At 42.6% G+C, this 27,573-nt stretch overlaps 4 protein-coding genes across 5 annotated transcripts; 3 read left to right on the top strand and 1 right to left on the bottom strand.

Moving 5' to 3' along the window:
- The first annotated feature begins 1,113 nt into the window (after nt 1-1,113).
- S6KL (S6 Kinase Like) lies at nt 1,114-19,383 on the top strand. 2 transcript variants are annotated; one of them, XM_017159932.3, is made up of 9 exons: nt 1,114-1,681; nt 3,356-3,465; nt 3,530-3,746; nt 3,977-4,100; nt 4,166-4,264; nt 4,325-4,483; nt 6,724-6,812; nt 18,420-18,713; nt 18,784-19,383. In XM_017159932.3, the coding sequence occupies exons 1-9, from the start codon at nt 1,436-1,438 to the stop codon at nt 18,889-18,891; spliced, it is 1,446 nt and encodes a 481-aa protein (XP_017015421.2). In that variant the 5' UTR covers nt 1,114-1,435; the 3' UTR covers nt 18,892-19,383. The 2 variants fall into 2 exon arrangements, with proteins under 2 accessions (XP_017015421.2, XP_017015420.2); XM_017159931.3 differs by having other exon boundaries at nt 1,115-1,681; nt 3,353-3,465.
- On the top strand, nt 4,490-6,486 carry Atg101 (autophagy-related protein 101). The gene has a single exon (XM_017159935.3). It carries the CDS (start codon nt 4,889-4,891, stop codon nt 5,543-5,545), a length of 657 nt encoding a protein of 218 aa, XP_017015424.1. The 5' UTR covers nt 4,490-4,888; the 3' UTR covers nt 5,546-6,486.
- On the bottom strand, nt 7,044-10,219 carry bnb (bangles and beads). The gene is made up of 3 exons (XM_017159934.3): nt 10,169-10,219; nt 9,887-10,019; nt 7,044-9,000 (listed from the first exon to the last, which is right to left on the bottom strand). Exon 3 carries the CDS (start codon nt 8,997-8,999, stop codon nt 7,704-7,706), a length of 1,296 nt encoding a protein of 431 aa, XP_017015423.2. The 5' UTR covers nt 9,000; nt 9,887-10,019; nt 10,169-10,219; the 3' UTR covers nt 7,044-7,703.
- Nucleotides 19,384-20,136: 753 nt separating the features above from the next.
- On the top strand, nt 20,137-26,446 carry LOC108069728 (uncharacterized). Its single transcript, XM_017159939.3, has 13 exons — nt 20,137-20,222; nt 20,283-20,332; nt 20,387-20,582; nt 20,646-21,660; nt 22,092-22,226; nt 22,290-22,501; nt 22,562-22,633; nt 22,698-22,975; nt 23,034-23,214; nt 23,276-23,527; nt 23,586-24,032; nt 25,090-25,266; nt 25,321-26,446. Exons 1-13 carry the CDS (start codon nt 20,187-20,189, stop codon nt 25,471-25,473), a joined length of 3,204 nt encoding a protein of 1,067 aa, XP_017015428.2. The 5' UTR covers nt 20,137-20,186; the 3' UTR covers nt 25,474-26,446.
- The last annotated feature ends 1,127 nt before the right edge of the window (nt 26,447-27,573 follow it).

The following is a 27,573-nucleotide window of genomic DNA, read 5'->3' on the forward strand; positions in this document are numbered from 1 at the left end:
ACAATAATTAGATTAAGAAAATAGTTTAAAAACATATCTGAACGTTTATAACATATCCTACAACGAGTATGCATACATATTGCTGACAGGGGGGAGCCTAACCTCTCGTACCCCACACTCCGGTCTAACTACGCCTCTGTCTAGCCAATATTAATCTGGCACATTTGTAAAAAAAAACAAATTTGTGCTGTTTTGGTAATTTATAGCAACTTTGGAACTTTTTAGGAGTACATAGTACCCTTTTAATTAGTATTAGTTATATTTACGAAGTGCAGAACATATTTTGACACTTTGCTGCAAACATTGATATTTTCGTACGCACTTTTTGGCCCACACATAGCAACCTGCTCGCGAATGCTTTTCCGCTCATAACAAACTACAAATAATTCAAAAAGACCCAAAAAACAATGAGCTGAAGCATTATTTCATTTTCTCCCGCCATCGATTTGATTTGTTCTCGCAGTCATCGTTCCAATTTTCACAGTCAAGAGGAAGAATTCAGAGTTGCACCGAGAAAACATCGCCCAACTATCGCATAAAAGAGCCCGTCAAAGTCCGTCAAAATTGGATGGCGGACTAACTGGGAAATTTTCGGAACGGCAAAACCTTACGGACCATCCGTTCAACGGATGGTAGATGGTGGATGGAGCTCTGTGGGAAGACCCTATTAGATATATGCAAGGAAATCGAAAAAAGCAAAGGTATGTAATGAAATAATTTGTACCATTTTATTTCCATTTTAATTGTTTAATTGGGCAACTCTTGTGCCTAAAAATAATACCTCTGTCGCATTGGTAGAAATCAATTTACAAAACAACACAATTTATATATTTGCATAATCGTGCATAATAATAAAATAATAAAAATAATGGGTTTATATTTTCAAATTATTGAGTAAAAGTTATACTGTTGTTCATTTCTAGTTTGAGCATATTATATTCATTTTTAAATTGTTTGCATTTCCGTCCTTAATTCTTATAAATTAATAATTTATATATCTACTGCACCTCTTGATCTTAATAAATTATTTTTGTTATTCTTAAAAATTATATTCTTGCAGCCCTTTTTAGTGTTACCCTTAGCTAAGACCAGAACTTTATGTGTTTTAGTTGCATCCGCCGCCTGGCCACACTGCTACCTCCCGCACATCACAACAACAACAAAGCGTAACACAGGGGAAAAAAGAGCAAAATAGTGCCAGGCCAGCTACCAAATATTTATATTAGAATTTCATTTTCCGGCTGCGAAAAGCGCGCTTTTTATTGCGATTACTTAGTCTGCTCCCCCCGACACACACACACACACACACGCAGGCACACGGTGATTGCGCAATTCCAGTGGAACGAGAGTGTGCTGGTGTGCGGGGTGTGTGTGTAAACAAAATCGAAATCGAAACAACGGGAATTGATTTAGAACGAGTGGAGCGGAGCTTTTGATGGGCAACTCGCAACCGCGGAATGCGAGCAGAAGCAGAAGGACATCGCAGTGGCCACAAGGAGGAGGAGGAGGAGCAGCAGCGGAACTAGGCGCCACCACCGATCATCGCCAGCAGCAGGAGCAGCGGGAGGAAGAGCAGCAGGAGGAGCAGCAGCAGCAGGAGCAACAGGAGCAGGTCGTGAATCCCAGGAGAAACCAGCTGCAATCCGATCCTCCAGGCGAGGCGGAGCCACAATCACAGCAGGTAATGAGTAATGAGAGGTGGTGAGTGGGTGGGTGGTGGGTTGCTTGGTAAATAGGACAGGCTGATAAGGCAACCCACATAGGTATAAACATACAAACATATGTGCGTATGTATGTGTTGACCATGTTTTCCCTCGTCAGCGCAAATAAATACTGCGTCATTAATGGGCGTTGGGTTCGCATTTTACCCCCCTTATTCAATTACGACGCGGCTTTTGACCCCTGACCCCTTCCCACCCCCTCGCAATCCACCCAAAAACAAAGCACGTGCGTGGGGGCGCTCTTTTCCGCACTTTTCAAATGCCCCCAAGTATTTCCGCATTCGCATACGGATTTTCATGGCCATGCCAATTGAGCCTCCCGCTGCGCAAATTCTGGCGCCCCCTTATCAAAACCGCCCTCCCCCCGCCCTCTCGTTCCACCCCTCCAGCACAACCGAGGATCACATAGCCCACATGGAGATCCAGAGATCCAAAAGATCTGTTCAAACATATACATATGTATGTATGTAGACTCCATGTGCGTGTGTGTAACCATACGGAATATGGTGACCCTCAAGCGAAGAAACGCTGGCCACAGTCGCGGTCAAAAATATTGAACAAGTGTCTCAAAAACAAAAATAGTGAAAATCACCTTTTTATGAAATTTAAAATTTAAAATTAAAAAAGTATAGAAATCATAATATGTATGACAAGAGAACCTCATCAGTTTTACAAACATATGAATGGGTTTTATAAAAGAGCATTTAATACATTATGAACTACCTGTAGCTCAAATTGTTTAAAAATGTTTATTATTATTATTGTAAACACTTTCTTTTATGAAATTTAAAGTGAAAATTACAAATTAAAAGCTGTATGGACTAACAGATCAGCATTAAAAAATACCTTTTCAAAGATATATTTGTGTAAACATATAGCAACTACCTGTAGCTCAAGTTGTTTAGAAATATTCATTATTTAGCATTGGAAACACTTTCCTTTACGATATTTAAAGCACAAATTACAAATGAATTCTAATTCCTTTTTTTAATTTCCTTTTCAAAGATACATATATGTCTAAACATATAGCAACTACCTGTAGATCAAGTAGCTTAAAAATTCAGCATGTATATATTTTTAAGAAATCAATATATTTTCTTGCAATTGTTTTAAGGAACTTTTTTTTAATTTCGAAACATCCGATAATCTACCACCTTTTGTGGACCCCACTGTATGGGCTGATTTTGATTCGCTCTCTCGCTCTCTTTTGCGATCCGAACCCAGCTGTTCGATCATCGGTGTCGTTATTTGTTTGCAAATATTCACAGGCCATAACGCACGTGTCGTCGCCCAGTGAACATCGCAAAATCGAGTCTACGCCTCCGTAGAAACTCATAGATAGACAAATAGATAGATTGACGGGGTTCTGCGAACTCATTTAGCTGAATTTCCCGGCGAAAACGGGTCGGGTAACCGTCGAAAACGACTGGCAGGTAAGCCGTAATAAATCCGCAGAGCCGCTGAGTTTTCAGGCCCTTTTGTTGGCTTCCAGTCCAGCTTTGGCCATTTAGCAGACAGACAGACAGTCCGCCGCGTGTTCAGTTTTATAATATAGTGAAGGGCAATAGCTATATATACCTACAATCGCAATTGTGTATACCAAATCCTAATGATCTGACTTGGTTTTTCAGCAGCAACAGCTTTCTACTTGGAGTCTCGGCAGCCTCAGCGGAGGACGACTCAACTGGAGCTTTTCCGGGGCCCGCAACTCATTTCGCCATCGGAACAAGGCGACGCGAAAGAGGTAGATTGCCTTTAACCTGTCCCTTTGATGGCCTTTTAACTTATAGAACTCTATTTCTTCTCAGCTTGACCTCGCTTCATGGCTCTCGTCGTGGCAAAACACAGTGGCACCGACCTCTGACTAACTCAATATTTAATTCACACTTCAAGGAGTCCAGCCGCAACGATCTGTACCAAATCGAACATCTGGTGGCCAAAGGAGCCTTTGGCGTTGTCTTCAAGGTGTCCACTAAAAGCGACAAGAGCTTGTGTTACGCCTTAAAAGTGCTAAAGAAATCAAAGGTAATCCTTTAATTCAACCTGGATATTTAATTTATTTTTTTAATATCCCAGCGCTATAAGTGCACACTTATAATTATCGCGCTAGTCACATTGAGTTGATATTTTTAACTTATTATTATTTTTAAGATATTTGAACAATTTTCCTTGCTTACATACTTAATTCTTTTATTATTTTTTTATATATTAGATATTCGAGGAGAATTAGTTACTTACCCATATTTATTTTTCAGCTCATCGAGGACAATAGCGTGCGGCAGATCAAGGACGAGGCCGACATACAGAAGGTTTGCGGTCATCATCCGTTTATCGTGAAGCAAATTGATCTGTGGCAGAACCGTCACAACCTCCACATTCGTACGTTGAGATAAGATTGTAATTAGACTTCCGAAAGCATACTAATCGCTCTGAATCCCTTGCAGTATCGGAGTACGTGCCCAACGGCGAGTTGTTCTCAAAAATAACGCACTTCTCCATCGATCTGGTTCGACTGTATATCGGCGAGATAGCACTTGCTTTGGGTGAGTTATCAGTTAGTCCCTTTTTAAGCAATATCTAAAGTAATATGTATGCTATTACAGATTTCCTGCACAACGCCGGGATCATTTATCGCGATGCCAAGCCGGAGAATATCCTGCTAACGCAACAGTTTCACATTAAGCTGACCGACTTTGGCCTTAGCAAGTGGCTCAAACTGGGGGCCAATACGCGCACCATGTGTGGCACTTTCAAATACATGGGTACGATCTAATTCAACTTAAACATAACAAAACAAAACAAAAACACTTGAGTAATAGATTTAGCTGTTAAGAGGCGCGCCGATCCATCGCAATCCAAATCGTTCAAAGGCATTTTCGAAAAGAGGGCCCAGAGAAAGCAACTTAGAAGCAAAGGGAACAGAGCAGTATAGGAAAATAGAGAATACATATTATATATAATCTCCTGTTACGCTAGGATACTACTAGATACTACCGCTTAAGCTAAAAAACTATGTACATTTGAAAAGAGAAAGGTTACTTCACTAAAAAAGCAACTGTAAGCTGTGAAAAGCAGTAAAGAAACAAGACAGAGAACAGATAACCCAGATCAGACTAAAAAGAGTCACAATACTGACGTAAAACTGTACATAAAACAAAGTTACCGCGATGAACGCACGCTCGCAGGTCTTCGATTTGACCATGGAGGGTCGTCAGGTGGACGAGGCGGTGGCCACCATCTTTCACACCGTCCTCTTTCACCGCTGCCTGGGCAAGTACATGTATACGGGCGATGCCCAGTACTCCATCGGTACGGTCGGCTACACGGACGTCGATTGCAACTTCATTGACTTCACCTACGTCTGCTGCACCTCCGACAGTTTGACGCACAAGGTGAAGCGGGCCATCAACTCGTTTAGCGAGAAGCTGCGCTCCAACGAAAGCTGCGGCTCCGGCCAGATTAGCCTGGAGTTCTTTCAGAAAAAGAAGAACCGCTGGCCCTTCCCACAGGAATCGATACCGTGGGAGGTGTGGACAGTCCACCTGGATCTGATCAAGCACGAGAACGAGGACGAGCGGCAGCTGTGCCGCGAGAATGTCTCCGATCTGCTAACCGAAAAGGTCATCTACATCACCGAGCTGATGAACCGGCACGACTACGTGCCCAAGACGCCCAGCCAGAGTGAGCTGGACCTGATCTTCGACACCTCCTTTCCGGACGTCCAGCCGTATCTGTTTAAGTTCGATTACTCCACCTCGGGCTCGGCGGCTCCCTCGATGGGCAATGCCATGAAGAAGATCATCAAGGAGACCCTCGCAATGTGACGGGCTGAAAAATTAGTTGTTCAGGAGTTTATTTATTTGCATATTGCCTCTTCTTTTTTTTTTTTTACCGTGTTTCTTTTGAGTCATTTGCAAGGGTGATAAGTTGAGATATCAAGTAGTTAAATATTTATGGCATGTCCCTGCTGAACTAGATCGTTTTATATACCTAGATTTTTCTGCCTTATGACCGTATGGGATTTTCCTTCAGAAAATGTGGGCTAACTGACTGGATTAATTGCTATAATTTCTTATAAATAAATCCAGTCAGTTGGTCGTACGGTTATTCATACTTTTAGTTGTTATTATTGCTTTAGTTAAACAATAGGTTCTATTGACCACCGGTACATCCATGGGTAGATCCTGCCTTGCAGGACCTGAAAAAGAGCAGGAGCGGTAGAGTTGTGTAAATAGCGATGCTAGAAGGAGATGGATGCAATTAGCCACCAAACTTACCTTGCTCCAAGGTCCAAATGCTTAAAGATCCCTCGATAATCCATGCAAAACGTTCCAAAATGCAAGCTTTGAAATTACCTGTCGGCAGAGCAAATGCATTGCGTTAATTATATCTTAATCGCCAGTGTAAATAACGATGCAAGCTATGAAATTATAATGCGATGTTCGAGAAAAGGAAAAGAAATGATATGAAAAAACATTACGAATTCAGAACCCATCTAATGTTGAGATCGAGGCAAGTAGCGATGTAGTTGAGATGTATGTATAAAAGATTGTGATTGTACTTGTAGTGATTAAACGATAGTACCGACTCTATGTATCCATAGAGATCCAATATATAGATGTGTATGTATGTAAATCAATGTTTATCTGTATGTCCAAGCTATAAAAGTAATCGATAAATGTACTTTACGACTTAACTAATATATTGTAAAATCGAATTAAGCAGAATAAATCCTTTGAAGCACACGTTCAAAGTAGAAATGTAATTGGCCTTTTTGCGACCATTATTATCTAAAAAAAAAAAAACAATAAAATCATTTCGACCAGCTGCATTAATCGTTCGTTCGTTCGTTCCAAGTTTCTGCTCTACCGCTCTCTATATAGTCCATTCTATAACCTATATCATCCGTATTCGGCCCGCCGAAGTGCTCACTATTTAGCCTCTTTTGTCACCATTTGTTTGCGGGTGGGTAAAACGTTCTCCACGTCTCGTATCGTTTCAGCCCCGGAGATTCTGTGCGGCGAACCTTATGGCCATGCAGTGGACTGGTGGGCCTTGGGCGTCATTGCCTGTCAGATGCTGACACAGAAGGTAAGCCACCAATTCCGGTAGTCAGTAATTCAATCGGTAATAACCGTTCAGTTCAGAATGCGATCGCGATCTCGATCTCGGCAATCCGATTTCGTTTTTTCCGACGCAATATGGAACTGGTTTGCATGGGGAATGCTCTGTAATCTAGTAATTGCAATAGCCATCAGAATATTTCTAGCTCAGTTTAGCTCGATCTATACCATTCCCCCAATGAAAGTAACTCGAAAACACTTGTGTATTTTTGTTTTTCGATTTTTATTTAAGAATTTTCTCAGTCTATATAAAATCATATATACTTCCTCTCATATATACGTTATAACACTATCGTTATTAAATGTAGTTTCATTATGTTCGAACTCAAATAAAAAAAAAAGGGCTTTTCATTTCATATTTGTATCATAGGCGATACTCGAGGGCTGGTGAAGTGGTTTGGGTGTTTTGCTTTAAGATGGACCGTTGGACAGGCTGATCTGGGATTCTTGATAGGGGGTGCTGGGGGGTGTTGTCTTGCAATGACTAAGATTTAATTAAAATTACATTAATTAAATTATAATTATAAGTATTACTTTATGCCATCTTAGCGGTTTGTCCTGTTTGTTGTGTGTTGAATTGTTATGCCTACGCGTGGGTTCCTTGCGATCTTTCAGAATCCAATCCACTTGGTTCTATTGTTCCTTCAAACTCATATTCATATTCATGGTTGTATGTGTCATTTCGTTCTGCTCCATTTACAACTAAGGATACCACTAACTACGATCGTAATATTAAGACGCTGCCAAGGCGTAGCAGTGGTGCGATGGTCGGTAGGGGGTGGTGGTGCGGCTGGTGCGGCTGGTGGTGCTGGGTTAAGGCATGGTGGTGGTGTAGATGTAAAGCTCTCTCTTACTATCCCTAGTTCTCCTTCGATTCGCTGCTCTCCTCCGATTCCTTCGACTCCGAGGACTCATCGACCTTGGACTCGGACTTGTCCGACTTCTCCTCCGATGACTTTTTCGGCTCAGTAGCTGCCGGAGCAGCCGGTGCAGCCGGTGCAGCCTGGGCAATGGGCTCGGCAATGGCTTCGGGGCTCTTGGTCACGGCAGCCTCGGCTGTCTCGTCGATCTTCTTGGCCTCGGGTGCGGCAGCCACCACAGTCTCCTCGGGCAGGGCCTTGGCAATGGTCTCGGCAGGCTGCTCCTTCTCCTTGACGGGCTCACTGACCTTGGTGGCACCGGCGGGGGCCAAAGGGGCATTGGTCTTCAGGACGGGAGCGGCCTCGGCCACGGTCTCGGTGCTCTTCTGCTGATCCACCGGCTTGGGGGCCTCACCCGACTTGGCCTGGGCAGCCTGGGCGGCAGGAGAAGCGGCAGGAGAAGCTGCAGGAGCAGCACCAGTCGACTCGATGGACTTCTTTTCGGGAGCAATCACCTGGATGTTGGTCTCCGTTTTGGCTGGCTCAACGGCTGGAACCTCGGCCGCCTTAACAACTGGCTCCTCGATGGCAGCAATCGATTCCTTCTTGGCGGCGGCCTCAAGCTCATTGATCCTCTCCTGGCGGGCAGGCTGCTCCGCTGGAATAGTGGTGGTGGCGGCAATGGTCTCCTTTTCAGCGACGGCTACAACGGGAGGAATGGCTGGCTCCTCGGCGGACTTGGCATCAATCTTGGGCTCCTGGGGCTTGGCCTCGTCGACGATCTGCTTCTGGACCTCGGCATTGGCGGCCGGTGCCTCGGGTGCCAGCTCAATGGCCTTGGGTGCCTGGTTCTGGGCCTCCACCACAACAACGGGCTCCGTTTCCGTGCGAGCGGCCTTCTCCTGCTTCTTTTCGGCCTCAACGGCAACTTCCTTTGGCTCCTCCGGCAGGGTCTTCTTCTCGGGAATGGCTGGGGCGGTCTCTACATCCGGCGCACTCGACTTGAGCTCCACGCTGTTGATCTCCTTGGCTGCCGATGGCTCAGGAGTGATGACAGCCGGTGCAGCTGAAGCAGGGATCTCTGCAGCCTTGGCTTCAATCTTGGGAACCTCCACCACGGGCAACTCGGTCTTGGCGGCAGCGGGCTCAACGGCGGTGGGCAGGACGGTCTTGGTTAGCAGATCGGCCTTGGAGCCGCTGGAGTCCGGCTGGATGGCCACCTCCTCGTCGGGAACGGGCAGCGCCCAGACGCTGGCCAGGCACACGGTGGCCAGGAAAAGCAGTTGGCACTTCATTCTGGAAATAGCAAATACAGGGAAAATTTAATTGGACTTTCTATTCCATTCCATTTGAATTGCCCAATCGTCTTCCGCAGAATTATGTTTCGTTTGCCAGATTCGTTCCTTTGTGATTCGATTAAATGAATTGAAATTGGCGGTCGCCGCAGTTCGTAGACCCCCAGTAATCCTCCGTCTAATGACGCCTCCTTTCTCCCTGAGCTCCGAATGGCCCACATTCATTCGTTGCGCTTATATATTCAAATGCGGGCACTTAAGATCACGATGATCACGGTGATCACTTAAGTTTTTCAGTGGCTAAACTCGGTCCATCCATCTGATAACGGCTGACTTGCAAATTTATAAGCACATCTGCTTATTTCCTTATGCTAATTAATTCGGCCGCTTTTTTTTTATGGCCATCGATAAACCCTAATTTATTAAGCAAAGAGCAAACGGTATTCGTAACGGTTTGGGTTCGTAAAACAAATATCTACATGAGGTTCTTGAGCCCCAAAAAAAGAAGCATATTTGAATATATTTGAGTATCCAGTATCCCCATACCCATTGTATTGCTGTCTTTAACCATAATTTCGTGGATGTTATGCAACTCTGTCTCTGGTCGAGAAGCCGGTGGCCCCCTGCCAAGATACCCAAGAGATACCCGAGATACGATCTTTATAATTTACGAGCAGCGCTTGTTGGCCGAAAAAAAAAACAAGCACAAAAAAACTGCATTTAGGACCCGCCGCCAAGACTTGGCAATCGAAACTTGTTAAGAAATGCTGGTGGTGATTTGCGAAACCCAAGCGATTGCTATTGGTTCACTTAGTCACTTTGGATGGCCCCCGAGATGCAGATAAGGCAGGCAGGCCTTGTTTTAAGGATATACCATCGTCACTCACCTTTTATTGAGAAGCAGCTAAAACGTCGGTTTAAAACTGTGTTTTTGCTTTTTGGCACACTGCGTATCACACTAAGATACACTTATTCTTATCGTTTTTTCGGATTTGATTTTCTGGGATTTCGCAACGCGCCCTGCAAAACCAAAAACACAACGCACAAGGTTAACAAAAAAAAATGGGTATTTGAAAAAAAATATTATATATAAGATGGGTTTATGGTTTATATGGTTGATATGGTATATTCCTAATCCACTGCTGGCTTCGCCTGCCGCGTGTTCTCACCGGTCAGTTTCAAGAAACACTTTGAGTGGATGGTAGCGCGCCGGGGCGTTTATATACACTCGGCGGCGGATCACGAACGCCCGATGCCCGACGCCCGACGCCCCTCAGTCGACGTCGGCAGCGCGACGGCAGAGCGGTATGGCCATAGACAGCGTGCTAGGCACGAACGTCGCAGCAACAGCAGCGGCGGCGGCAGAATCTCTGGAGAGGATGGGGCAGCGGGAATGCGTACGTGAGAGCCTGGCAGGATCCCCAGCCACATAGTACATAGATATTTTTAGGCTGCCTTGTAACAGAGGAACCCAAAGAACCAAGAACCCCATGCCATATACCATATACCAGTGGTATAATACCATACAAGAACCCTTTCTCCATAAATAGACGCTGTCTATTTTTAAAGCGAATGCAATTTGTAAGTCTTCCTTCTTCTGCAGACTTCTTCGCTGCTGACCGCAGGGAATCTATTTATAAACCAAACTAGCCAGGATCGGATCGAACTAGCCGCGCCTGCTGATCGATTGCCATAAGCGTCATTAAACGCAGCACGATTTTCAAATGCAGTTGGTACGATACGATGCGATGCGATACGATGATAATATCAGCAATCAGCCAGGGCCAAAGAAAAATGCTTAATTGTGGTTCATTGCAATTGGCGGGGTCGCTTGGTAGATCGGTAGATCGGTAGATCGGGCGGCAGAGGAGTTTGGCGAAAAACCGGTATCGACTTGGAACCGAGACCTGACTATCTGCTAGTTCCACCGCCACACCACCATTACCATCCAAGCCAAGAACTTTAGCAATCGAACCAAAGAAGGACTAAGCCAGAAGACCAGACCAACACAGACCAGGCTGCATTCGATCCGGCCGAGGAACATCATTAACATAATCAAAGCAGGGGGTTTCCGATCGTTGATTATCTTAGAATGATAAATGCCTTGGGGCAGCTCCAACAGCTCAAACAGGCCTGCGGATTCTTTTTATAGACTGCCTCCACATATATGTACATATAAACCAAAAAGGATAGATGATGCGTATATATTATATACGTGGAAAGTTCCATTCCCTGCCAGAAATTGATATAAAAAGCGTGCGTGGGGGGCGCACAATTGATTATATACAACCCCCAAAAATCTGGAAACTAAGGGTGAAAAAGCCACCCGAAAAATACCTATTTATAAAACCAATCTTTTGATCTCTATAATACATAACGCACAAATTGCATCTTTATAGATCATATATTTGATAATTCAATGGATTAAACTAACAGATCATATTAGTATTCCAAAAGTTTTTCCTACACTAGATCTTACTGTATAAAATGTCTCCGGTCATTACTTTTTCTTTGGGTGTACTCATAACACCAAATGCCTTATAGAAGATACGACTGCGTCGACGTCTCTAAGGTCAGACAATCGTTTAGCGGAAAAGTTCTGGGAGAGCTCTTAAGTTAAACGTGCTCTGATTGGATTTAGAAAGACTCTGATTCGAGAATGGGCATGATAATACTAATGGTGCTGGTGCGAGATCGTAACAGAGAGATGGAAAAGATAAACAGGGGAAAGCCGCATAAAGTCCGCTGTCGAGAATATTTGAACGCGACCCATCTGTTTATTTACGACCAGTTTGAGTTCGGTTTTTGGGTTTTTGGTTTTTGGTTTTTCGGTTTATGAGCCTTTGGATTATCGAACATCGGACCGACTGTCTACCTGTTTCAATTCTATTTATAGTTCGGTAAGATCGAGTCCCGTTGCCTGTGTACCTAGGACACCGAACCGAGTGTTAAATGTATGCAAAAAGCGATAATAGCCCAAATACCCAAATACCCAGAACCCGAAAATCCAAAAACATTTATGGCCCACTGCCAGTCGTTTGCTAATTGTGAAGGTCGATCTACAGCGCCGGTGATCTCGTCACGAAAATGAAACTCATAATCTTTAGATACTTACGTTTAGAAAAATCATGCATAATTGCAATTATTAAGTTGCTCAATGATTTCCATGGATGAACGGCTGAGAAGCAACAACAACACTATCTGCCCATGTGAACTATGTGTTCATAGAAAAAGATGACGCATTCTAATAGTAGTAGTGGGGCTACAGTACTCATAATCTAAGCTTAACTTTGTTTTATAGCTGGTAAATTGATAGATTTTGTAAGTCTAGTCCCCACTACTTGCACACTCACCAGAAGATCCCCCAAAGCCATTTAATTGCTTGATCTAAAAAAAACTCAGCTCTGCTGGAGAACAACGAAGTTGGAAGGAAAACCTGAAGGGACAATACAAAAAAATTAGAGTACTTAGCCGATATTTAAATACTCTGGGTTTTGTATCCATGAACAAAATAAAACCATATTTATGCAAAACAGGGAAATACATTTTTTTAAATTTATAGTTAGAAGGAAAACCTGAAGGGACAACCCAAAAAAATAAGAGTGTTAGTACCTAGCCGATATTTAAATACTCTAGATACAAATATAAACAAAATCAATCAATTTTTATGCAAAACAGGGAAATACTTTTTTTTTTAATTAATAGTCCTAACCTAACTTTTTTAACCACTTTATATTAGCGAACTCTATTAAAGATACATTAAAATTTACTTATCCCATCATATTGATCTGTATGGCAAAGTTAAGCTCTGATCTATTGACTTTAAAATGAAACGAAAACTGTCCCCATTGGGTGGACATGTGCCGAGATGTAAGAAAAAATTCGAAAAAGGTCAGAAATTTAATTTTAAATCTTAAAAAAAAAACATTGCCATCGAAAAGAAGTTAGTGGTATTTTCGTGATATAGGGCTCCCAACACTAACAGAATTTGCCATCAATTGCTGGGAAGCACTTCAAGAATTTTATTTGGTAAACTAGTTTTATTCTTAAAAAATCGGAATAAAATGTTATCTTAAGCTGAATTTGAGTTTTTGAAAAATGATTATATTCTAACAAAGTTCGCTTGCATTCGGATGTAAAGAATTCTATTTTTGCATATAATCCGATGTCTAATAGTAATAGTATAAGAATATTGTATACTCTTCAGAAGCAAACTCGTTCTAAAGAAAGGGCAGCTTAACCCAGGCAAAAGACCCATTCCAACGCCAAATCAAATCCAAGCTTTTGGCGTTGAGATGGTGGAAAATTGGCCGGGATCGCACGAGATGGCATTGCTTTTCGAGCCGATCCTCTGGATCCTCTGGTCGGATCGCAGAAAAGATCCAACCGAAGCACCGAACTGAAGAACTGAAGAAGTGAAGAAGTGGGGAATGGGAATGGGAATGCGGCGAGCAGGCCAAGTGGTCAGTTAATGGTTAAGTTGCACCGGCCTGCTCATTTTCTTGCGACATTTTTATGCTCTTGACTTGCATAAATATTTGCGGAGCCCGCAAAAGGGAACTGGCCAGTGGGCACCTTGGGACGTTTGGATTTTCTACAGGCTCTCTGCAGCGAAAGCAATAAATTTGTGCGCCGCGGACACGACTTCCACTTCCACTTCTGGCCTGGCATGGAGTGGCCTCTTTGGTGGGGAATGGAATGGGGATTGGGGGACTAGCCCCGTACTCCTTGTACTCCTCCTGGTCTGCTATCATATAATATAAAATGCACATGCGTTGCAATCAACATCAACATTGTCCTGGTCGTCAACACACAGCCAGCAAAAAAAGAGGGAGAGAACTAGAGAACTAGCATAGATCGAGGCGGGCAGGGGCATTATCATCATCATTATCATTATCATCCTGAAAGGTAATTACACAGGACAACAAACATTGGGTTCTGTTTGAACCGAACTAAAAGGAAGCTAGATATGGAGAGATTTCCCTCCTATAACTGGGAAACCAAAGAAATCCCAGCTCTTAACTGGGAAACCCCAAAGAAATTCCATCTGTATCATTATCATCCTGAAAGGTAATTACACAGGACAACAGACATAAGGTTTTATTCAAATCAAACTAAACGGAAGCTAGAAATTTCAAGATTTCTCTCTTATAACTTGGCAACCAAAGAAATCCCAGCTCCTAACTTTGGAAACACCGAAGAAATCCAATCTTTATCATTATCATCCTGAAAGGTAATTACACAGGACTACAAACATTAGGTTCTGTTCGAACATTGAACCGAACTAAAAGGAAGCTAGTGATGGCGAGATTTCCATCTCATAACTGGGAATCCAAAGAAATCCCAGATCTTAACCTGGAATCACTAAAGATATACCATCTTTTGTAGCACAGTGTCCGTTTTGCCAGCACAGATTGCTGCATGCCACATCCACATCGAGGCACATACACTTACATACTTACTCGTGCCTCTTTGCTGCGAGTACTAGACCTGCGCGATCAGCAGTAAGCAGCGGCCGAGTCGCCTTTGTATCTCATGGATACATAACTCTTTGTTATTGGCCTTGAATGTCCTAAGCACGGAAAAGAGGTCATTGTCGCATAATACACCGCCTGTCCAGCCAGTCCAGTCTATGCAGTGAACAGTGGACAATGACAGTGGCTAGTGGATGGTGGATGGTGGCTAGTCCCTCTTCCCTTGCATTTTCCCCCAAGGGGCAACTGCAAAATCTATGCGCGATGTTCGCCTATTCTGTTTGGAAATTTGTAATTAAAGTAGACACGCATTTTAATGACTGCAATTGAAAAGGGCCCAGCCCATCGCGGTCGGGTTTCTGGAGGCGATCAAAGATCAAAGAGGCCTTTGACCAGATGTTTATGTACATGTGCATATATTATAATAAATATCTTGAAAACTTATCGATGGATTTACGCCACATCTTTTACTGTAAGAGCTTACTTCCTGCCGCCGTTTGTTTAGGACATCCTCTCATCGGCAGCTTAACACTCTGAAAACCGCAATGGTCATCTGAAATGAAATCTTGCAGATTGTTTTGCGGTTTTTGCTGCTGCGCACTTTGTTTTGTCAATCTGTTCTTGCCGTTCCTTTTTTTTTGTTTAACTGACTATGCAATAAGCGATGTACAGTCGATTAAGACAATTAACTGTGGACATTAATTCTAGGAAATATAAAAATAATAATCACTATCAAGTTTTTTTTGCGCGCACTAAACTTTGTCGCGACGATAATTGGCCAACAGCCGAGCGGCAGATGGAGAAGGAAGGCGGTTGATGACCTATGATAGTTCAAACGAAAGATGGATTCCAGCAACCCATGACTGGGCCAGGGCCAAACGGATGATTCTGTGATCTGGTTAGCCGAAATCAAAGGCAGAAATCGCATATCACAGCTATTTGGAATACACGGAGAAAAAGAATTTTAAGCACAGTGGAATACCTACTATCATATATGATATCTATGATACCTCTGATCTTATACGTATGATATCTATGATATTATACCTACTATCATTTATGATACCCCTATGTTCTTATACCTATGATACCTCTGATCTTATACCAATGCTATTATCTATGATGATATCTATGATCTTATACCCACTATCATATATGATACCTCTGATCTTTTACCTATGATATCTATGATATTATACCTACTATCATTCATGATACCTCTGATCTTATACCTATGATATTATCTATGATGTCTATGATATTATACTTACTATCATTTATGATATCTGTGATCTTATACCTATGATATCTATGAACTTATACCTATGATATCATATTGTATTAACTGGTTACCATTACATAAGCTTTCTTTTCCATACCAAAAATGGATAATATTTGCATGGGCATTTGAAATTGATTTGATTTGTAGTGTAGTTCTGATGGAGTGACAGTGATTTCAGCTCACGTGCCGGCAATTACAATTACCATGCGTCACATTGCCAGCTATGTAGATAGGTAGCTATGTGGTAAGGTAGCGTCTGCGGGAACCAGAGCAGAATCAGTGGAGCGCTCGTCTCATCTCATTTCGCAACTTGTTTTCGAATCAACGAACCAGGAAGGTGGCATGGTCAGTCCCTGTACCGCCCTGCTCTACCCTAGCCTACCCTGATCATTACCTCTCCCCTCCCTCCGCTCGCTCGTCTGTGATTTAATTTAATTTTTCTAAGCACAACCCAAACTGTTTCACTTTGTCAACTTTTCGTTGTTTGTCAGTTGGCGGCCGCAGCCGCATTGATTAAGCTTAATTCGTTGCTCCAAATGCAGGTCAAACCTTTCGAAATCTCTCGGCATTAGGTTAGCGCTTAATGCATCCTAACCGAACTGAACTGAACTGAATGGTTTATCATATGGCATATTGTATGCTCAGGCAATCACCTTGAGCCCGGTAATGAATCTGGATGACTAAGGGGCAATCCACTGACATTTCCCGAATGCCTAGCATTTTGCGACGTGAAAGTGACAGTGTCGCCCAATCATAAATGTCACTACCCCTTCATTTTTGGGTCATGCCTGAGTGACAAGTCCAAGTTAAGTTCAAGTGCGTGCATTGCTTGGACTCGAACTCGAGCCATCCTACATCCACCATCCCCATCCAACAACTACTTGCACATGTACACATACGAGTATTCAAGTGCAGACACTGTAATTAGTAGCTAGTCAGTGTCAGTAAGTGGCTTTTACATGACAATTGCGTTTGTCAAATTAGATTTGCATGAATTTTGCTATTCTATTCAATGCGGAGTGCTTGTAGATTATGCTACCTATATATGATACATATAATGCTGGTTGATCGACAGCAGTGAAACTTTTAATAAGAGTAATGAATAAAAAACATTGAGGAATTTCTAACACAATGTCTACTAAATTTCTATAATTATAAGCGCAATCTTTAGAGATTTTTTTAATACATATAAGGCATAGTGGGATGGGGATGACAAGTACTCGCCCGTCGATTCACTATATCATTCTGGATCTGGAACGTACTCGGCAAGTGAGAGTGCGAGTATTACAGCACTCTCCATGGCGACAACGACAATATGTCCAGCATCAGAGCGACGTCGACTCAACTAAAAATTGTCTATTTCTATTTTAAAAGTAGTCGCCCGCTAATTGAATCCAATTTGCATGCATTAGCGTTCGCGGAGCCGAACTGAGGTCTAGTTGAACGGAGCCGAGATCTAAGACATAGGCTCAGGGGTCTTATCCAAGTTATCCCAGCATACAGATTTCCAACCGCCGGCATCTGTATCTTTTCGTAATCACCATAATTGCTGCTTCTTTGCAGACTCATTGCAGGAATTGAGTGAAATAGAACTTAAAAAGTGTTTCTTGTTGGGCGCCAAATTAGAAAAAGTTTATTGTTAGGCGCTTCCTGAATTCTTCCTTATGTTATAAATGTATCAAGTGCTATTGGGTGCAAAATTAAATATATTATTATGCTATGGAATGCAGAATATTTGATTTATCTAGATTTGAGAGTGTCGTAATATAAAATAGAATATAATTATATAGTATATCATGTTCAAGAAAGAAGTATATCATGTTCAAGAATGTACACACAAAAAAATTTGATTGGTAAAATTTACCTATACGGATAGTTACGTAACTATAAAAATTAGTTACGTGTATTTTGTGTTTGCCTTGGGTGTGTGTCTATTTAATTGGTACAGTTGAAAATTTTTGTGGTTGGGGACTGTTTGACATTTATATTAGTTAATTTTAACAATTTTTTATATTATATTAGTACCTGTGTAAATTTGACCTAAAGACTTTCCTAAGAAAGCTTATAAGCAAACTCAAGGAAGGTTAACCTTTGCATATAAGGGCTATGTTGGGATATGTTCTGTAGATACTAGATAAATATAAAATATTTGTCATTAATTAGGTTCTCTCCTTGGGAATGCCCAATACTATTATTATTATATGTTAGTAATAACAAGGGTATACCGAGTACCGAGTGTTTACTCCACTTTATTGAGTTCCATGGTAGAGAACTCGAGCTGACGCTTGTGATTTGCGGATTTGCGTATTTGCGTGTTCATGCGTCTGTTCCGAATTGTTTGGTTATTTAGATATGATTCAGGGCGCCACCATTAGCATTGTTCGGTCGATCGTGTTGTCACCGGACGCTAATTATTTATTTTTTGGCATAACTGACGAGCGGAAAAAACAAACAGAGGTGGCTCATCGCTTTGGTAGCTTCGCTTTGCTTTGCTCTACCAGTGATTTCTTGGAGAAACAGGTATTTTTCATATAAATTTTGGCATAGAATTGCAAACGGGTTCGACACTTGACTACTTTCCAGATTCGCATAAAAGTATACTTTAGCAAAGGTCTTAATCTGTCTTTAATCTCTCTGATTAATCTCGGGATTTTCCATTTGCAGTCGCCGAACATTAAGCGCCACCTGCTGCTGCGCCGTCGGGAAAGTGTGGAGCCGGAGGACGGCCTGTCGAATGCCCCCTCCTTTGCCCAGATCAATGGTTGTCTGCAGGACAGTGACAGCGGCGACAGCGAGGACTTCCTGCCGGAGGAGGTGCAGCACCTGGCCCACGAGGGCAGGGATGTCCTGCGCAAGCTGCTCACCATCGAACCACGTCAGCGAATCCGCAGTGTGATGGCTCTCCAGAGGATTGCCCTCTATAAGGGCTATAGCCTGAGTTCCAAGCAGCTCCTAAGCGTGCGTTTCGGTTTTTGGATCAAGATTAATCGCGGGTTAATCCTTAACGATTCCTTTTGTTTTTTAACAGCTCTCTCCCCGAGATATCATAGCAAGAGATGGCATACGGATCTATGAGGACAGACAGTTCGATCAGGCAACCAGCCAGTGTGCCATCGATGCATTCCTGGACTTCTAGCACCCGCAATTCGAAAAAGAGCCATCGAAACAAAGTCACAAGGACGCGATGTTCAGCCATACAAACAGTTTCCAATTATTTGGGTATTATTTAAACTCTACCTTTCCATTAAATTTAAAATTTTTGCATAAAAAAACTTATATACTCTCGACTCGATTAACAAAGGCCTTAAATTCATTAAGAGTGAACAAATGTTTGTTAATTAATCAATATATTTTTTTGTGGCAATGTTATATAACCTAAAATCATTATACAAGTATTCAAAAGCTTACAGTGATACAACTTTATGAAATTCTAATTTTTTATTCCATTCCATTAAGTAAATGAAATATATTAGCTGCATTTTTTATTATTGAGTGTACACTGTTAATGTTTCGTTATATGTATATTTTTTCGAGCTTGAGAAGTAATATTTTAGAGTGTTTACCAGCGTGCCAAAATTAAATGTTTTTATTGTACTAGAAAATAAAAAGTGCTTTAAAAATCTATAAATGGTCTGTGTATTAAAGGGATTAAATAATACTAGCTAAAACATGAAAAGATAATAATTTATATTATTATATTCAGCCCTTCAGTTGTATATTTTCATTTTCTTGTTGTTGGATCTCTAAAGTTTTCCAAATCCAAATCCGAATCCCAATCCCGTGTTGTGTCAAAATCAGTTACGTCAATGGAAGGCGTCAAATGCGTTTCCTGTCCAACGTCATGGGGTCGTGCGTGGTGTTTGTCCAAACATTCCATGGAGGAGTAATTGAAAAGCTCCGCGTGGGTGGCTATACATTACCCCATTCAAAGCCCACCTACGCTTTTCCCCAGAGCTTTTCCGTTTAAGCTTTGTCAGCTGCTCAGGACGGCAGGATGTGTGAGAACGAACAGCCGGGAGTAGCGAGAGCGAGTCCGAGAGAGCGAGAGCGTACTCGTTGGAATCCTTGCAGAGCGGCAGAGCGGAGGCGGAGGGGGCAGCAGCAGCAACAGCGGCAGCGCAGTTACAGTTATTGGCAACAACAAATACATACACATGCACACTCGTACACTCGTACACTCGCACATCGATATCCGTATCCAGAAGAGTTCCTTTCTAGAGTCGTCGACGTCGGGTGAAGTGGACACAAAAAAAAGTGGACAAATTTCGAGTGGAGCATGGACTACGGTCACCGATGACTGCCCAGTGACTCGCAGGCGAGGCAGTTCGTCAGCCCACACAGGGACACACACACCAAACGCACACACACTCGCTTACATGGCTCTGCGCGAGATTAGGCAACTCCATCCAGGACACTAGACCCTCGACCGCCATGGCACTGGTGCACACATTCCTGGGCACCTGGGAGGTGAGTTTGAGTCCAAGCTATACTTAAACATATATGTTATATATACTATACACATCTCAGATCGTCTGCTGCACCTTCGAGGGAAAGCGGGAGCTTTCCGGTTTAGAGGGGTAAGCCCACTCTTTCCTCATCAAATATTTCACATAAACTTACCCCCCTTTCAGCATTAAATTCCGCCTGGATGACACCAGCGATATTACCTGGTACAATGACCTGGTCAGCCCACTGCCCGAATCGAAGGACTGCGGCACCTTCTGCGAATCGGCCAGCGTGCTCTTCAGCTGCGAGACCTTCGACGTCCACGAGCTCAATCCGCGTCTCGTTTTCGGTGCCTTTGCCGGCCACAGCATTGAGTTTAGTGTGAGTATCTCTGAATAATCTACTCCAGGATCCTAGGATTAACCTCCCTGCTTCCCAATATAGACCAATACCTTAACGCCGACTGATACGCTGGTTTTGAGCTGCGAGAACTGGTATGCCGTCGAGTGCAAGCGCCTGCAGGATGGCCAGGCTGCCGGCCAGGAGAAGCAGCTGAGCTTCGGCGAGGCCCTGCAGGAGTCCTACTTTAGCGACGTGATGGTCAAGAGCTCCGGCGGCCTGGAGTACGCCCTGCACGCCTCCATCCTTCGGCTGAATGGCTTCGATTGCAGCATGTGCGTGAATAGTGCTCCCTCGTCGGCGGCGGGGGCGGCCGCTCGTCCTGCGGCGAGGACCTGCCACAGCGGTCCGAATACCCCTAATCCCATTAGGATATCCGTGGCCCCGGCCAACGATGAGGGCGGGCATGACAAGTCCCTGCCACGCCTGAATCTATCGCCCATTTACCTGCAGCCGCCCTGTGACTTCCAGACCATGCCAGGCTTGGGCACCCAGCGAATGCATCAGTTTAGCAGCAGCTTCAATTGCCTGAGCAACGGCAATGCCGGCGATTCGGCCTCGGTGGCCAGGACGACGGGTCTGCTGAGCCTCGAATGTGGCGGTGGCGGCGGTGGCGGCGGTGGCATGTACCGTCTGCCGCCCACCTCGCATTCGGATTCGCACCTGGAAACTTCGCAGTCGCACTGCAAGAACATATTCAACTTCTGCCAGGACCTCATGCTGCAGCCGACACCCACGCCCCTGCCACCGGCCACTGGTCTGGCCATCTGCAGCATCCGGAGGCCGCCGTTGTCGCCGTACCGCGCACGCAGTCCCTCGCCGTTCCCCAGCTCCATGGACACGCCGCCCTCGTCGCCACTGACGCCCGTGGGCGTTCTGTGCAACCTGCCCACCTTCCTGCTGGGCCCCATCCTCCACTGGCTGTACACGGAGTCACTGCTACCCGATCTGGACGAGGATGTGTGCGAGAAGCTGATTAGCTTCGCGGAATCCCAGCCGTCGCTTACCAAACTGGTGGAGCCGACTCGCAAGTACCTGCGACTGATACGACTCAAGAAATGTATGTATTTCGGGTAGAGCTAGATATCCATTGAAAAGTATCGATAAAATCTAAAAATATTCTCATTATGTAAACGATATTTTCGATATTTTTAATGGTATCGATAAAATCGAAAAATGTTCTCATTATGTTAACGATAAAACGTTAGAAAAGCATCAATTGTCCGATTCAAATCGAAAAATATTCTAATTATATTAACGATAAAACGTTAGAAAAATATAAATTGTCCGAGAAGCGCATCTATTTAATGATATCGATAAAATCGAAAAATATTCTCATTATGCTAACGATAAAACGTTAGAAAAGCCTGAGTTGTCCGATAAGCGCAGATGTTTAAAAATATCGAAATTATCGATATTTTTCAAGCTGTAATTACTGGGTATAAACCTTATAGGAAGTAGGTGACTTACCCCTATCGTTTTCCCTTTCAGTTGTGGTCAACGTTACTATGGATCTGCATGGCATTCTCAATCGGGTCATTCAGTGCATTAATCCGGGGAACATTACTCGCGATCCGGCGCTACTCTATGCAACATTTCAGGATGCCCTGCGCGAATGTGCCATAGGTAAGATTTAGGGTATAAAGCATACCATTCCAGATTTCTATATAATCAAACCTATATGTCCAGGCTGCGCCAAGGTGCTTCAATTCTGTAATATCTTCATCACGGACGCCACACACATGACACGATATCAAAAGAACGAAATTGTCAAGTACGTACGCACCCGCATTCCCATTTTTATGTCGCAAGTTCAACAGCTGCTGCAGAACGTACTCGGGGTCTTTGTGGGCCTGAGTGTCGATGAGAAGGCCGAGTTGGTGAATTACCTAGTACCTGAAGTAAGTGAATTCTTCAGATCATGATGAATGTATCTTATGGTTCCATCTTATCTCAAACAGATTGAATCAACCTTATTTGTATTGACCGCTGTGATAGAGGAAATCAAAATCTCATTGGAAATCATGTGTAAGGTGAGTTGGAAACTAGACTTATATGAAATGTGCATAGTATATGATAATAATTTTTAATTTGTAGGACCTTAAGTGTTCCCACTTGGATCTCCACCTACAACAACAGCAGGCCGACGATGCTATTGTCATGCAATTGCAGATTGCCGATGGAGGCGAACCCTCTCCACGTCCTCGTCGCGGTGCTCCCGTGGGTCTGACGCTCTATGATAATCTCACGGACAAGCAGCGCCTGAGTTCCGCGGAGAACGATCTGAAATTCGTTCTCTACATGTACGAGGTGCGAAAAATGCGCGACATTTACGGCCGGATTGTGGCGGCCCTGGAAATAATTAAGGACAAAAAGTGAGTTGGGTAATCTTATAGGGTGATCCTATCTCTAATAAACCTACTTGGCTTGCAGGAGTACATTCTGCGAAATGGATTTTCTGAGCAAAAGTAGCACAATCCACCAGAACCTCGAGCAACTGATCATGGACATTCCCGCATACATCTTCATCGTGGAGAACTTGTCGGATCGACTGGACGACAAATTGGGCTGGAAGGAGTTCAAGTTTTGCTTCAAGCTGGCCACCAGTCAGATAGTATGTCTTAGTTCGATTTTCTGGATAATCTTGTTAATAATCCGGATAATCTTCCTTACAGAACGGCGTCATTGCCAAGTTACTCGATCACAAGGATGGCCTGCGGGATGCGATCAGTCAGATCTGTTTGCTGGTGCGAAAGCAGGAGTTCACACAGTCCGTCATTGAATTGGGCTTATTGGACGGCACCAGTGGGCTGTCGAACAATCTGAAAATGGCCGATCATGAGAACAACCTAAATCAGGGGCTAAGCGATAAGGAAAAGCCGATCTATCTGGATCGCAAACAATATTATGATTATAATAGCATTAAGGTAAATGAGATGGATATTCCAACAAACCTGCTGACTAACGATCTATTTGCACTTCAAGTTAAACCTCATACGACATCTCTGTGAGCCACCCATTGCCGCCAGTAGTAATCTCTCGAAGAACGCCCTGCGTCTGCTGCACTCAACCCAACTGGCCGACATGGAGTTCGAGGTGCACACCTATGCCTCGACACCAAGCAAATCAGAGGCGGGAACTGGAAGTGAAAGTGCAACTGCAACTGAAACAACAACGAAGGCCCTTCAGGTGCACAGCTTCAAGGCTCACAGGGTGATCGTCGCCGCTCGCTGTGAGTGGTTCAAGAAGGCCCTGATGTCCGGGATGCAGGAGTCCATCAATCGAAAGGTCATCATCACAGACACCTCACCCGTAATATTCCGGCGCCTGTTGCTCTACCTCTACGGTGCTCCCATCGATCGTACAGTTGGCGCCGAACAGGTCTGCGAACTGATGCTCCTGGCAGATCGTTACTCGATCGATGATCTCAAGGTGAGGATATCCTTAATTCAAACGACAATTTCACTTCATTTGTGATTAAATCTGCATGCATTTTATTTTTTAGCAGTTCACATTGATTTCTTAAAAATGTTCCACTTTTTGTTTTCAAAAGAAAGCACAAACAAATCTGGCAAATTCAAAAAATGCATAAAAATTATTCATTTATTCATTCGATTCGAAATAAATTAGAAAAACATTCAATTTATTTCACATACATTTGAATTAAACAAATCAGAAATTTCATGGCATACTATGATAAAACAAAAATTGAATGATTCACGCAGGGCTCTAGTATACAGGGGTGGTCAAAAGTATTTTCACAAATGTTAATGTAAACTGTACTTATATTTTGAACTTATAATATAAACTTTTGGCACCTATAGAAAGAGCACTTCAATTCCGTTTAAATGACACAAACATTTTTTTAACCCATTAAGACCCATTTGAAAAGTGAGCAAATTTTGCGAAATTCAAATTTTCAACTTTTTTCCTGGGGCTTAAAACAAAAATGTTTTGATGCAAAGTTGTTCCCCAATCAAAATTAATAATAATAATAATAATAATAACTGCAAAAAAATTTTTTTCAAAATATTTTTCCTTGTATTTTTTATGATTTTTTGAATGGAGACCTCTTAGTAAAATTTTGTATGAAAAGGAAGAAAAAGCGGCAAAAATAGCTATTTTCAAAAAATCATAAAAAATACAATGAAAAATATTTTGAAATTTTTTTTTTTGCAGTTATTATTAATTTTGATTGGGGAACAACTTTGCATCAAAACATTTTTGTTTTAAGGCCCAGAAAAAAAGTTGAAAATTTGACTTTCGAAAAAAATTGTCTAATTTGCCCACTTTTCAAAGGGTGCTTAATGGGTTAAGAAAATTTTTGTGTCATTTAAACGGAATTGAAGTGCTCTTTCCATAGGTGCCAAAATGTTTATATTATAAGTTCAAAATATGAGTACAGTTAACATTCAAATTTGTGAAAATACTTTTGACTAGGGTTGTATATTAAAAATAACCTGTAATTTTCTTTAAAAAAAACCCTTAGGAATTGTGCGAAAATACCCTGTACTCCCTAATTGACGAGGACTCCGTGGTCTGCCTACTGGGTATTGCGGATCGCTACATGGCCACCGCATTGAAGTCGAAATGTCTTTCCTTTCTCTCGCAACATGCGCAACTGACCAAGTGTGAAATATTCAAGGAATTGCCACAGACACTTCAGGTGACTCCACAGACTAACTATATTTAGATCAATCTTATTTAATATATATTTCAGCTAGAGGTTATGGATTTGATACATTGGTTTGGACGCGTCTCGGAGCCGTGGAACGATCGCGGGTTCAAGCCGCGCAGCAGCTCGCGGCACAGCCTTAAGAGTCCTTCGAAGCCACGCTCGCGATCCCGCAAGTCCTCGCCCTCCTACATGTGACGCCGACAAAGCGCCATTGAACACACGAATGCCAACTTCTTGTGATAATTTTAGAAGACTTCGCAATCCAGACGGATAATATAGTCAGTAAGGAAGTGAGGGCATAATGAAAGCCATGAGTTTAGACTTAACCGGGTGAGAGGAAGATTGTTTAAATCAGCTACAGGAATGACAGGGGCTCTCGTCCCGCGTCTCTGTCCTGGTGAAATATAACATAATATCACCGGGGCAGAAGGACTAGCCCTAAATATCAAGCCAAAGAGCGAAAGGCACACATGACCTGATTTTAATGAGTTTTACTAAGTTCACTAGTAGATACATAGATAGGAATTTGGCGTATTCACACTTTTCTCTAATTAATTTACGTATGTGTAGGAATGATATTTCCACAGGTGTTACCCATTAGGGCCAGACAACTGAAATATGTAGGTAGAAGCACTAGATCGAATTGATTTTTGGACAAAGATCGGTGTAACAGTTACGTTATGTAAATACACAATTGAGTAATATATATAGAAAGAATTTTCGAAACCACTCCTTTATTTTGAGATTTCTTTAGTTTTGTGGTCCACTTGTGAGGTAGGTTAGTTGTACTCTTGTATTCTGACGGGTAGGTAGAATTTAGTCCTTTGGAGAAGCCAAAGTGAATAATTGTTTTATATTGGGCAAACGGAATATTGACATAATACCAACATTTTCGGTCCACCGAAGATTATGTGCTACACTATTTTAAACTAACTAGTGTATTTTGACATATAGACACAAATTAAATTTAACATTAGACTATTGACCCCGTGACGAATTCCCTTACAGTGGCTATGGGAAAAAGGGCGGATTTTAAGTAACGAACGCAGCGTATTTTTTCATTCGATTTGAAAGCGTATCAAATTAACAAAATATATGTACAAATATTATGTGTAAATTATATTATTGTACTTATTCAATACATTTCTTGTTGTCTTTTTAAAACATATCACAACTTAACTCTTTTTATTAGATACCGATTATAAAATGTGCGTATGTAAGTAACGGAAGTAAAAAACAAAGTTGTTTGAAAAGTTTTTTGCTTCGGTACTAATGGAGCAACATAAAGCGGTAAGTTCTGAACGGTATGGGTACGACCTTTGGTTTCATGATTATGATAATTCAAAACATCAACTGCGAAGATATAGTCAGATCATAAATCGTAATATACTGATCAAGATTACTGATCAAGATTGCATTAAAAATAAAATAAAATTTCTTTCTTTTTAAAATTATTTTTTTGTTATTACTCATACGACACGTATGACAGTTTGAGTTTGGTCGAAAAGAACCGTTCTCCCATTTTCATTAATCGGTTAGCCTTGCCTTATTAAAAAATGAATTTCGTTGGAATAGATGGTTTACCAAAAGGAGATTTAAAAAACAACCACCTTTTTTACCAAAGGCAACAGTGCGTATGAGTGATAAATGTTGAAGTCAATATGCAGACCGTAAAAACGTGTTTTTTCAAACCATTTCAAAATTTTGGATATAATATAATTGTGTTAGACAACGTTTTAAAGGTTTCTTACTTCAAAAACGAATAGCATCGTGATATAGACCAAAAACTTGAAAATTCAGCTCATCAAGATATCCGCTCTATACGGTTGGGAAAATCGTACTCAAATGTTATTTAAATTCATGCAACAGTCTGAATTATTTTTTTCCCTACTAGTATAATTGCTATTCAAATAACCAACGGCAAAGTTGAGAGCAAGTAACGAGAATCACACTCGCCATAGAGATGGGCGGATGAGCGATAGTCGGAAGGAGCTGTGATTTCGTGCCGCATTTCCCCTTCCAGTGCCAAAGTTCGCGGGGCACCTTCGCTTTCCAGGGAGCCGCGGGCACTTGTTTTCCCGACTGCGTTGCCATAGGGCTGACCGCAGCTTTTCCACCCGAAAACTTGGCGCTGGCGCTCTCGCCGCCACTCTCGCTCGCCTCTCTCTGCCGCTTTTCTCTGTTTCTCTCGTCGCGACGGGTCGGGTCGAGTCTGCCGAGAACAGCAGGAAAATCCATTTTCCATTTTCCTACATGCGGACACTGGCTCAAAGTATCGTGTGCGGCGTCCTTGTC

This window comes from Drosophila takahashii, chromosome X (genome assembly GCF_030179915.1).
Source record: "Drosophila takahashii strain IR98-3 E-12201 chromosome X, DtakHiC1v2, whole genome shotgun sequence".
In the NCBI taxonomy this organism is placed as follows: domain Eukaryota; kingdom Metazoa; phylum Arthropoda; class Insecta; order Diptera; family Drosophilidae; genus Drosophila; species Drosophila takahashii.

What these genes read in the sequence shown, in the direction of transcription:
- S6KL (XM_017159931.3), top strand. Translation starts at nt 1,436, where the DNA reads ATGGGCAACTCGCAACCGCGGAATGCGAGCAGAAGCAGAAGGACATCG. An exon ending in GTCAGATGCTGACACAGAAG is followed by an intron (nt 6,813 to 18,419) that starts GTAAGCCACCAA and finishes TTCCATTTGCAG; the next exon opens with TCGCCGAACATTAAGCGCCA. An exon ending in GTTCCAAGCAGCTCCTAAGC is followed by an intron (nt 18,714 to 18,783) that starts GTGCGTTTCGGT and finishes GTTTTTTAACAG; the next exon opens with CTCTCTCCCCGAGATATCAT.
- Atg101 (XM_017159935.3), top strand. Translation starts at nt 4,889, where the DNA reads ATGAACGCACGCTCGCAGGTCTTCGATTTGACCATGGAGGGTCGTCAG.
- bnb (XM_017159934.3), bottom strand. Translation starts at nt 8,999, where the DNA reads ATGAAGTGCCAACTGCTTTTCCTGGCCACCGTGTGCCTGGCCAGCGTC.
- LOC108069728 (XM_017159939.3), top strand. Translation starts at nt 20,187, where the DNA reads ATGGCACTGGTGCACACATTCCTGGGCACCTGGGAG. An exon ending in GCCACAGCATTGAGTTTAGT is followed by an intron (nt 20,583 to 20,645) that starts GTGAGTATCTCT and finishes TTCCCAATATAG; the next exon opens with ACCAATACCTTAACGCCGAC. An exon ending in CATTGGAAATCATGTGTAAG is followed by an intron (nt 22,634 to 22,697) that starts GTGAGTTGGAAA and finishes TTTAATTTGTAG; the next exon opens with GACCTTAAGTGTTCCCACTT.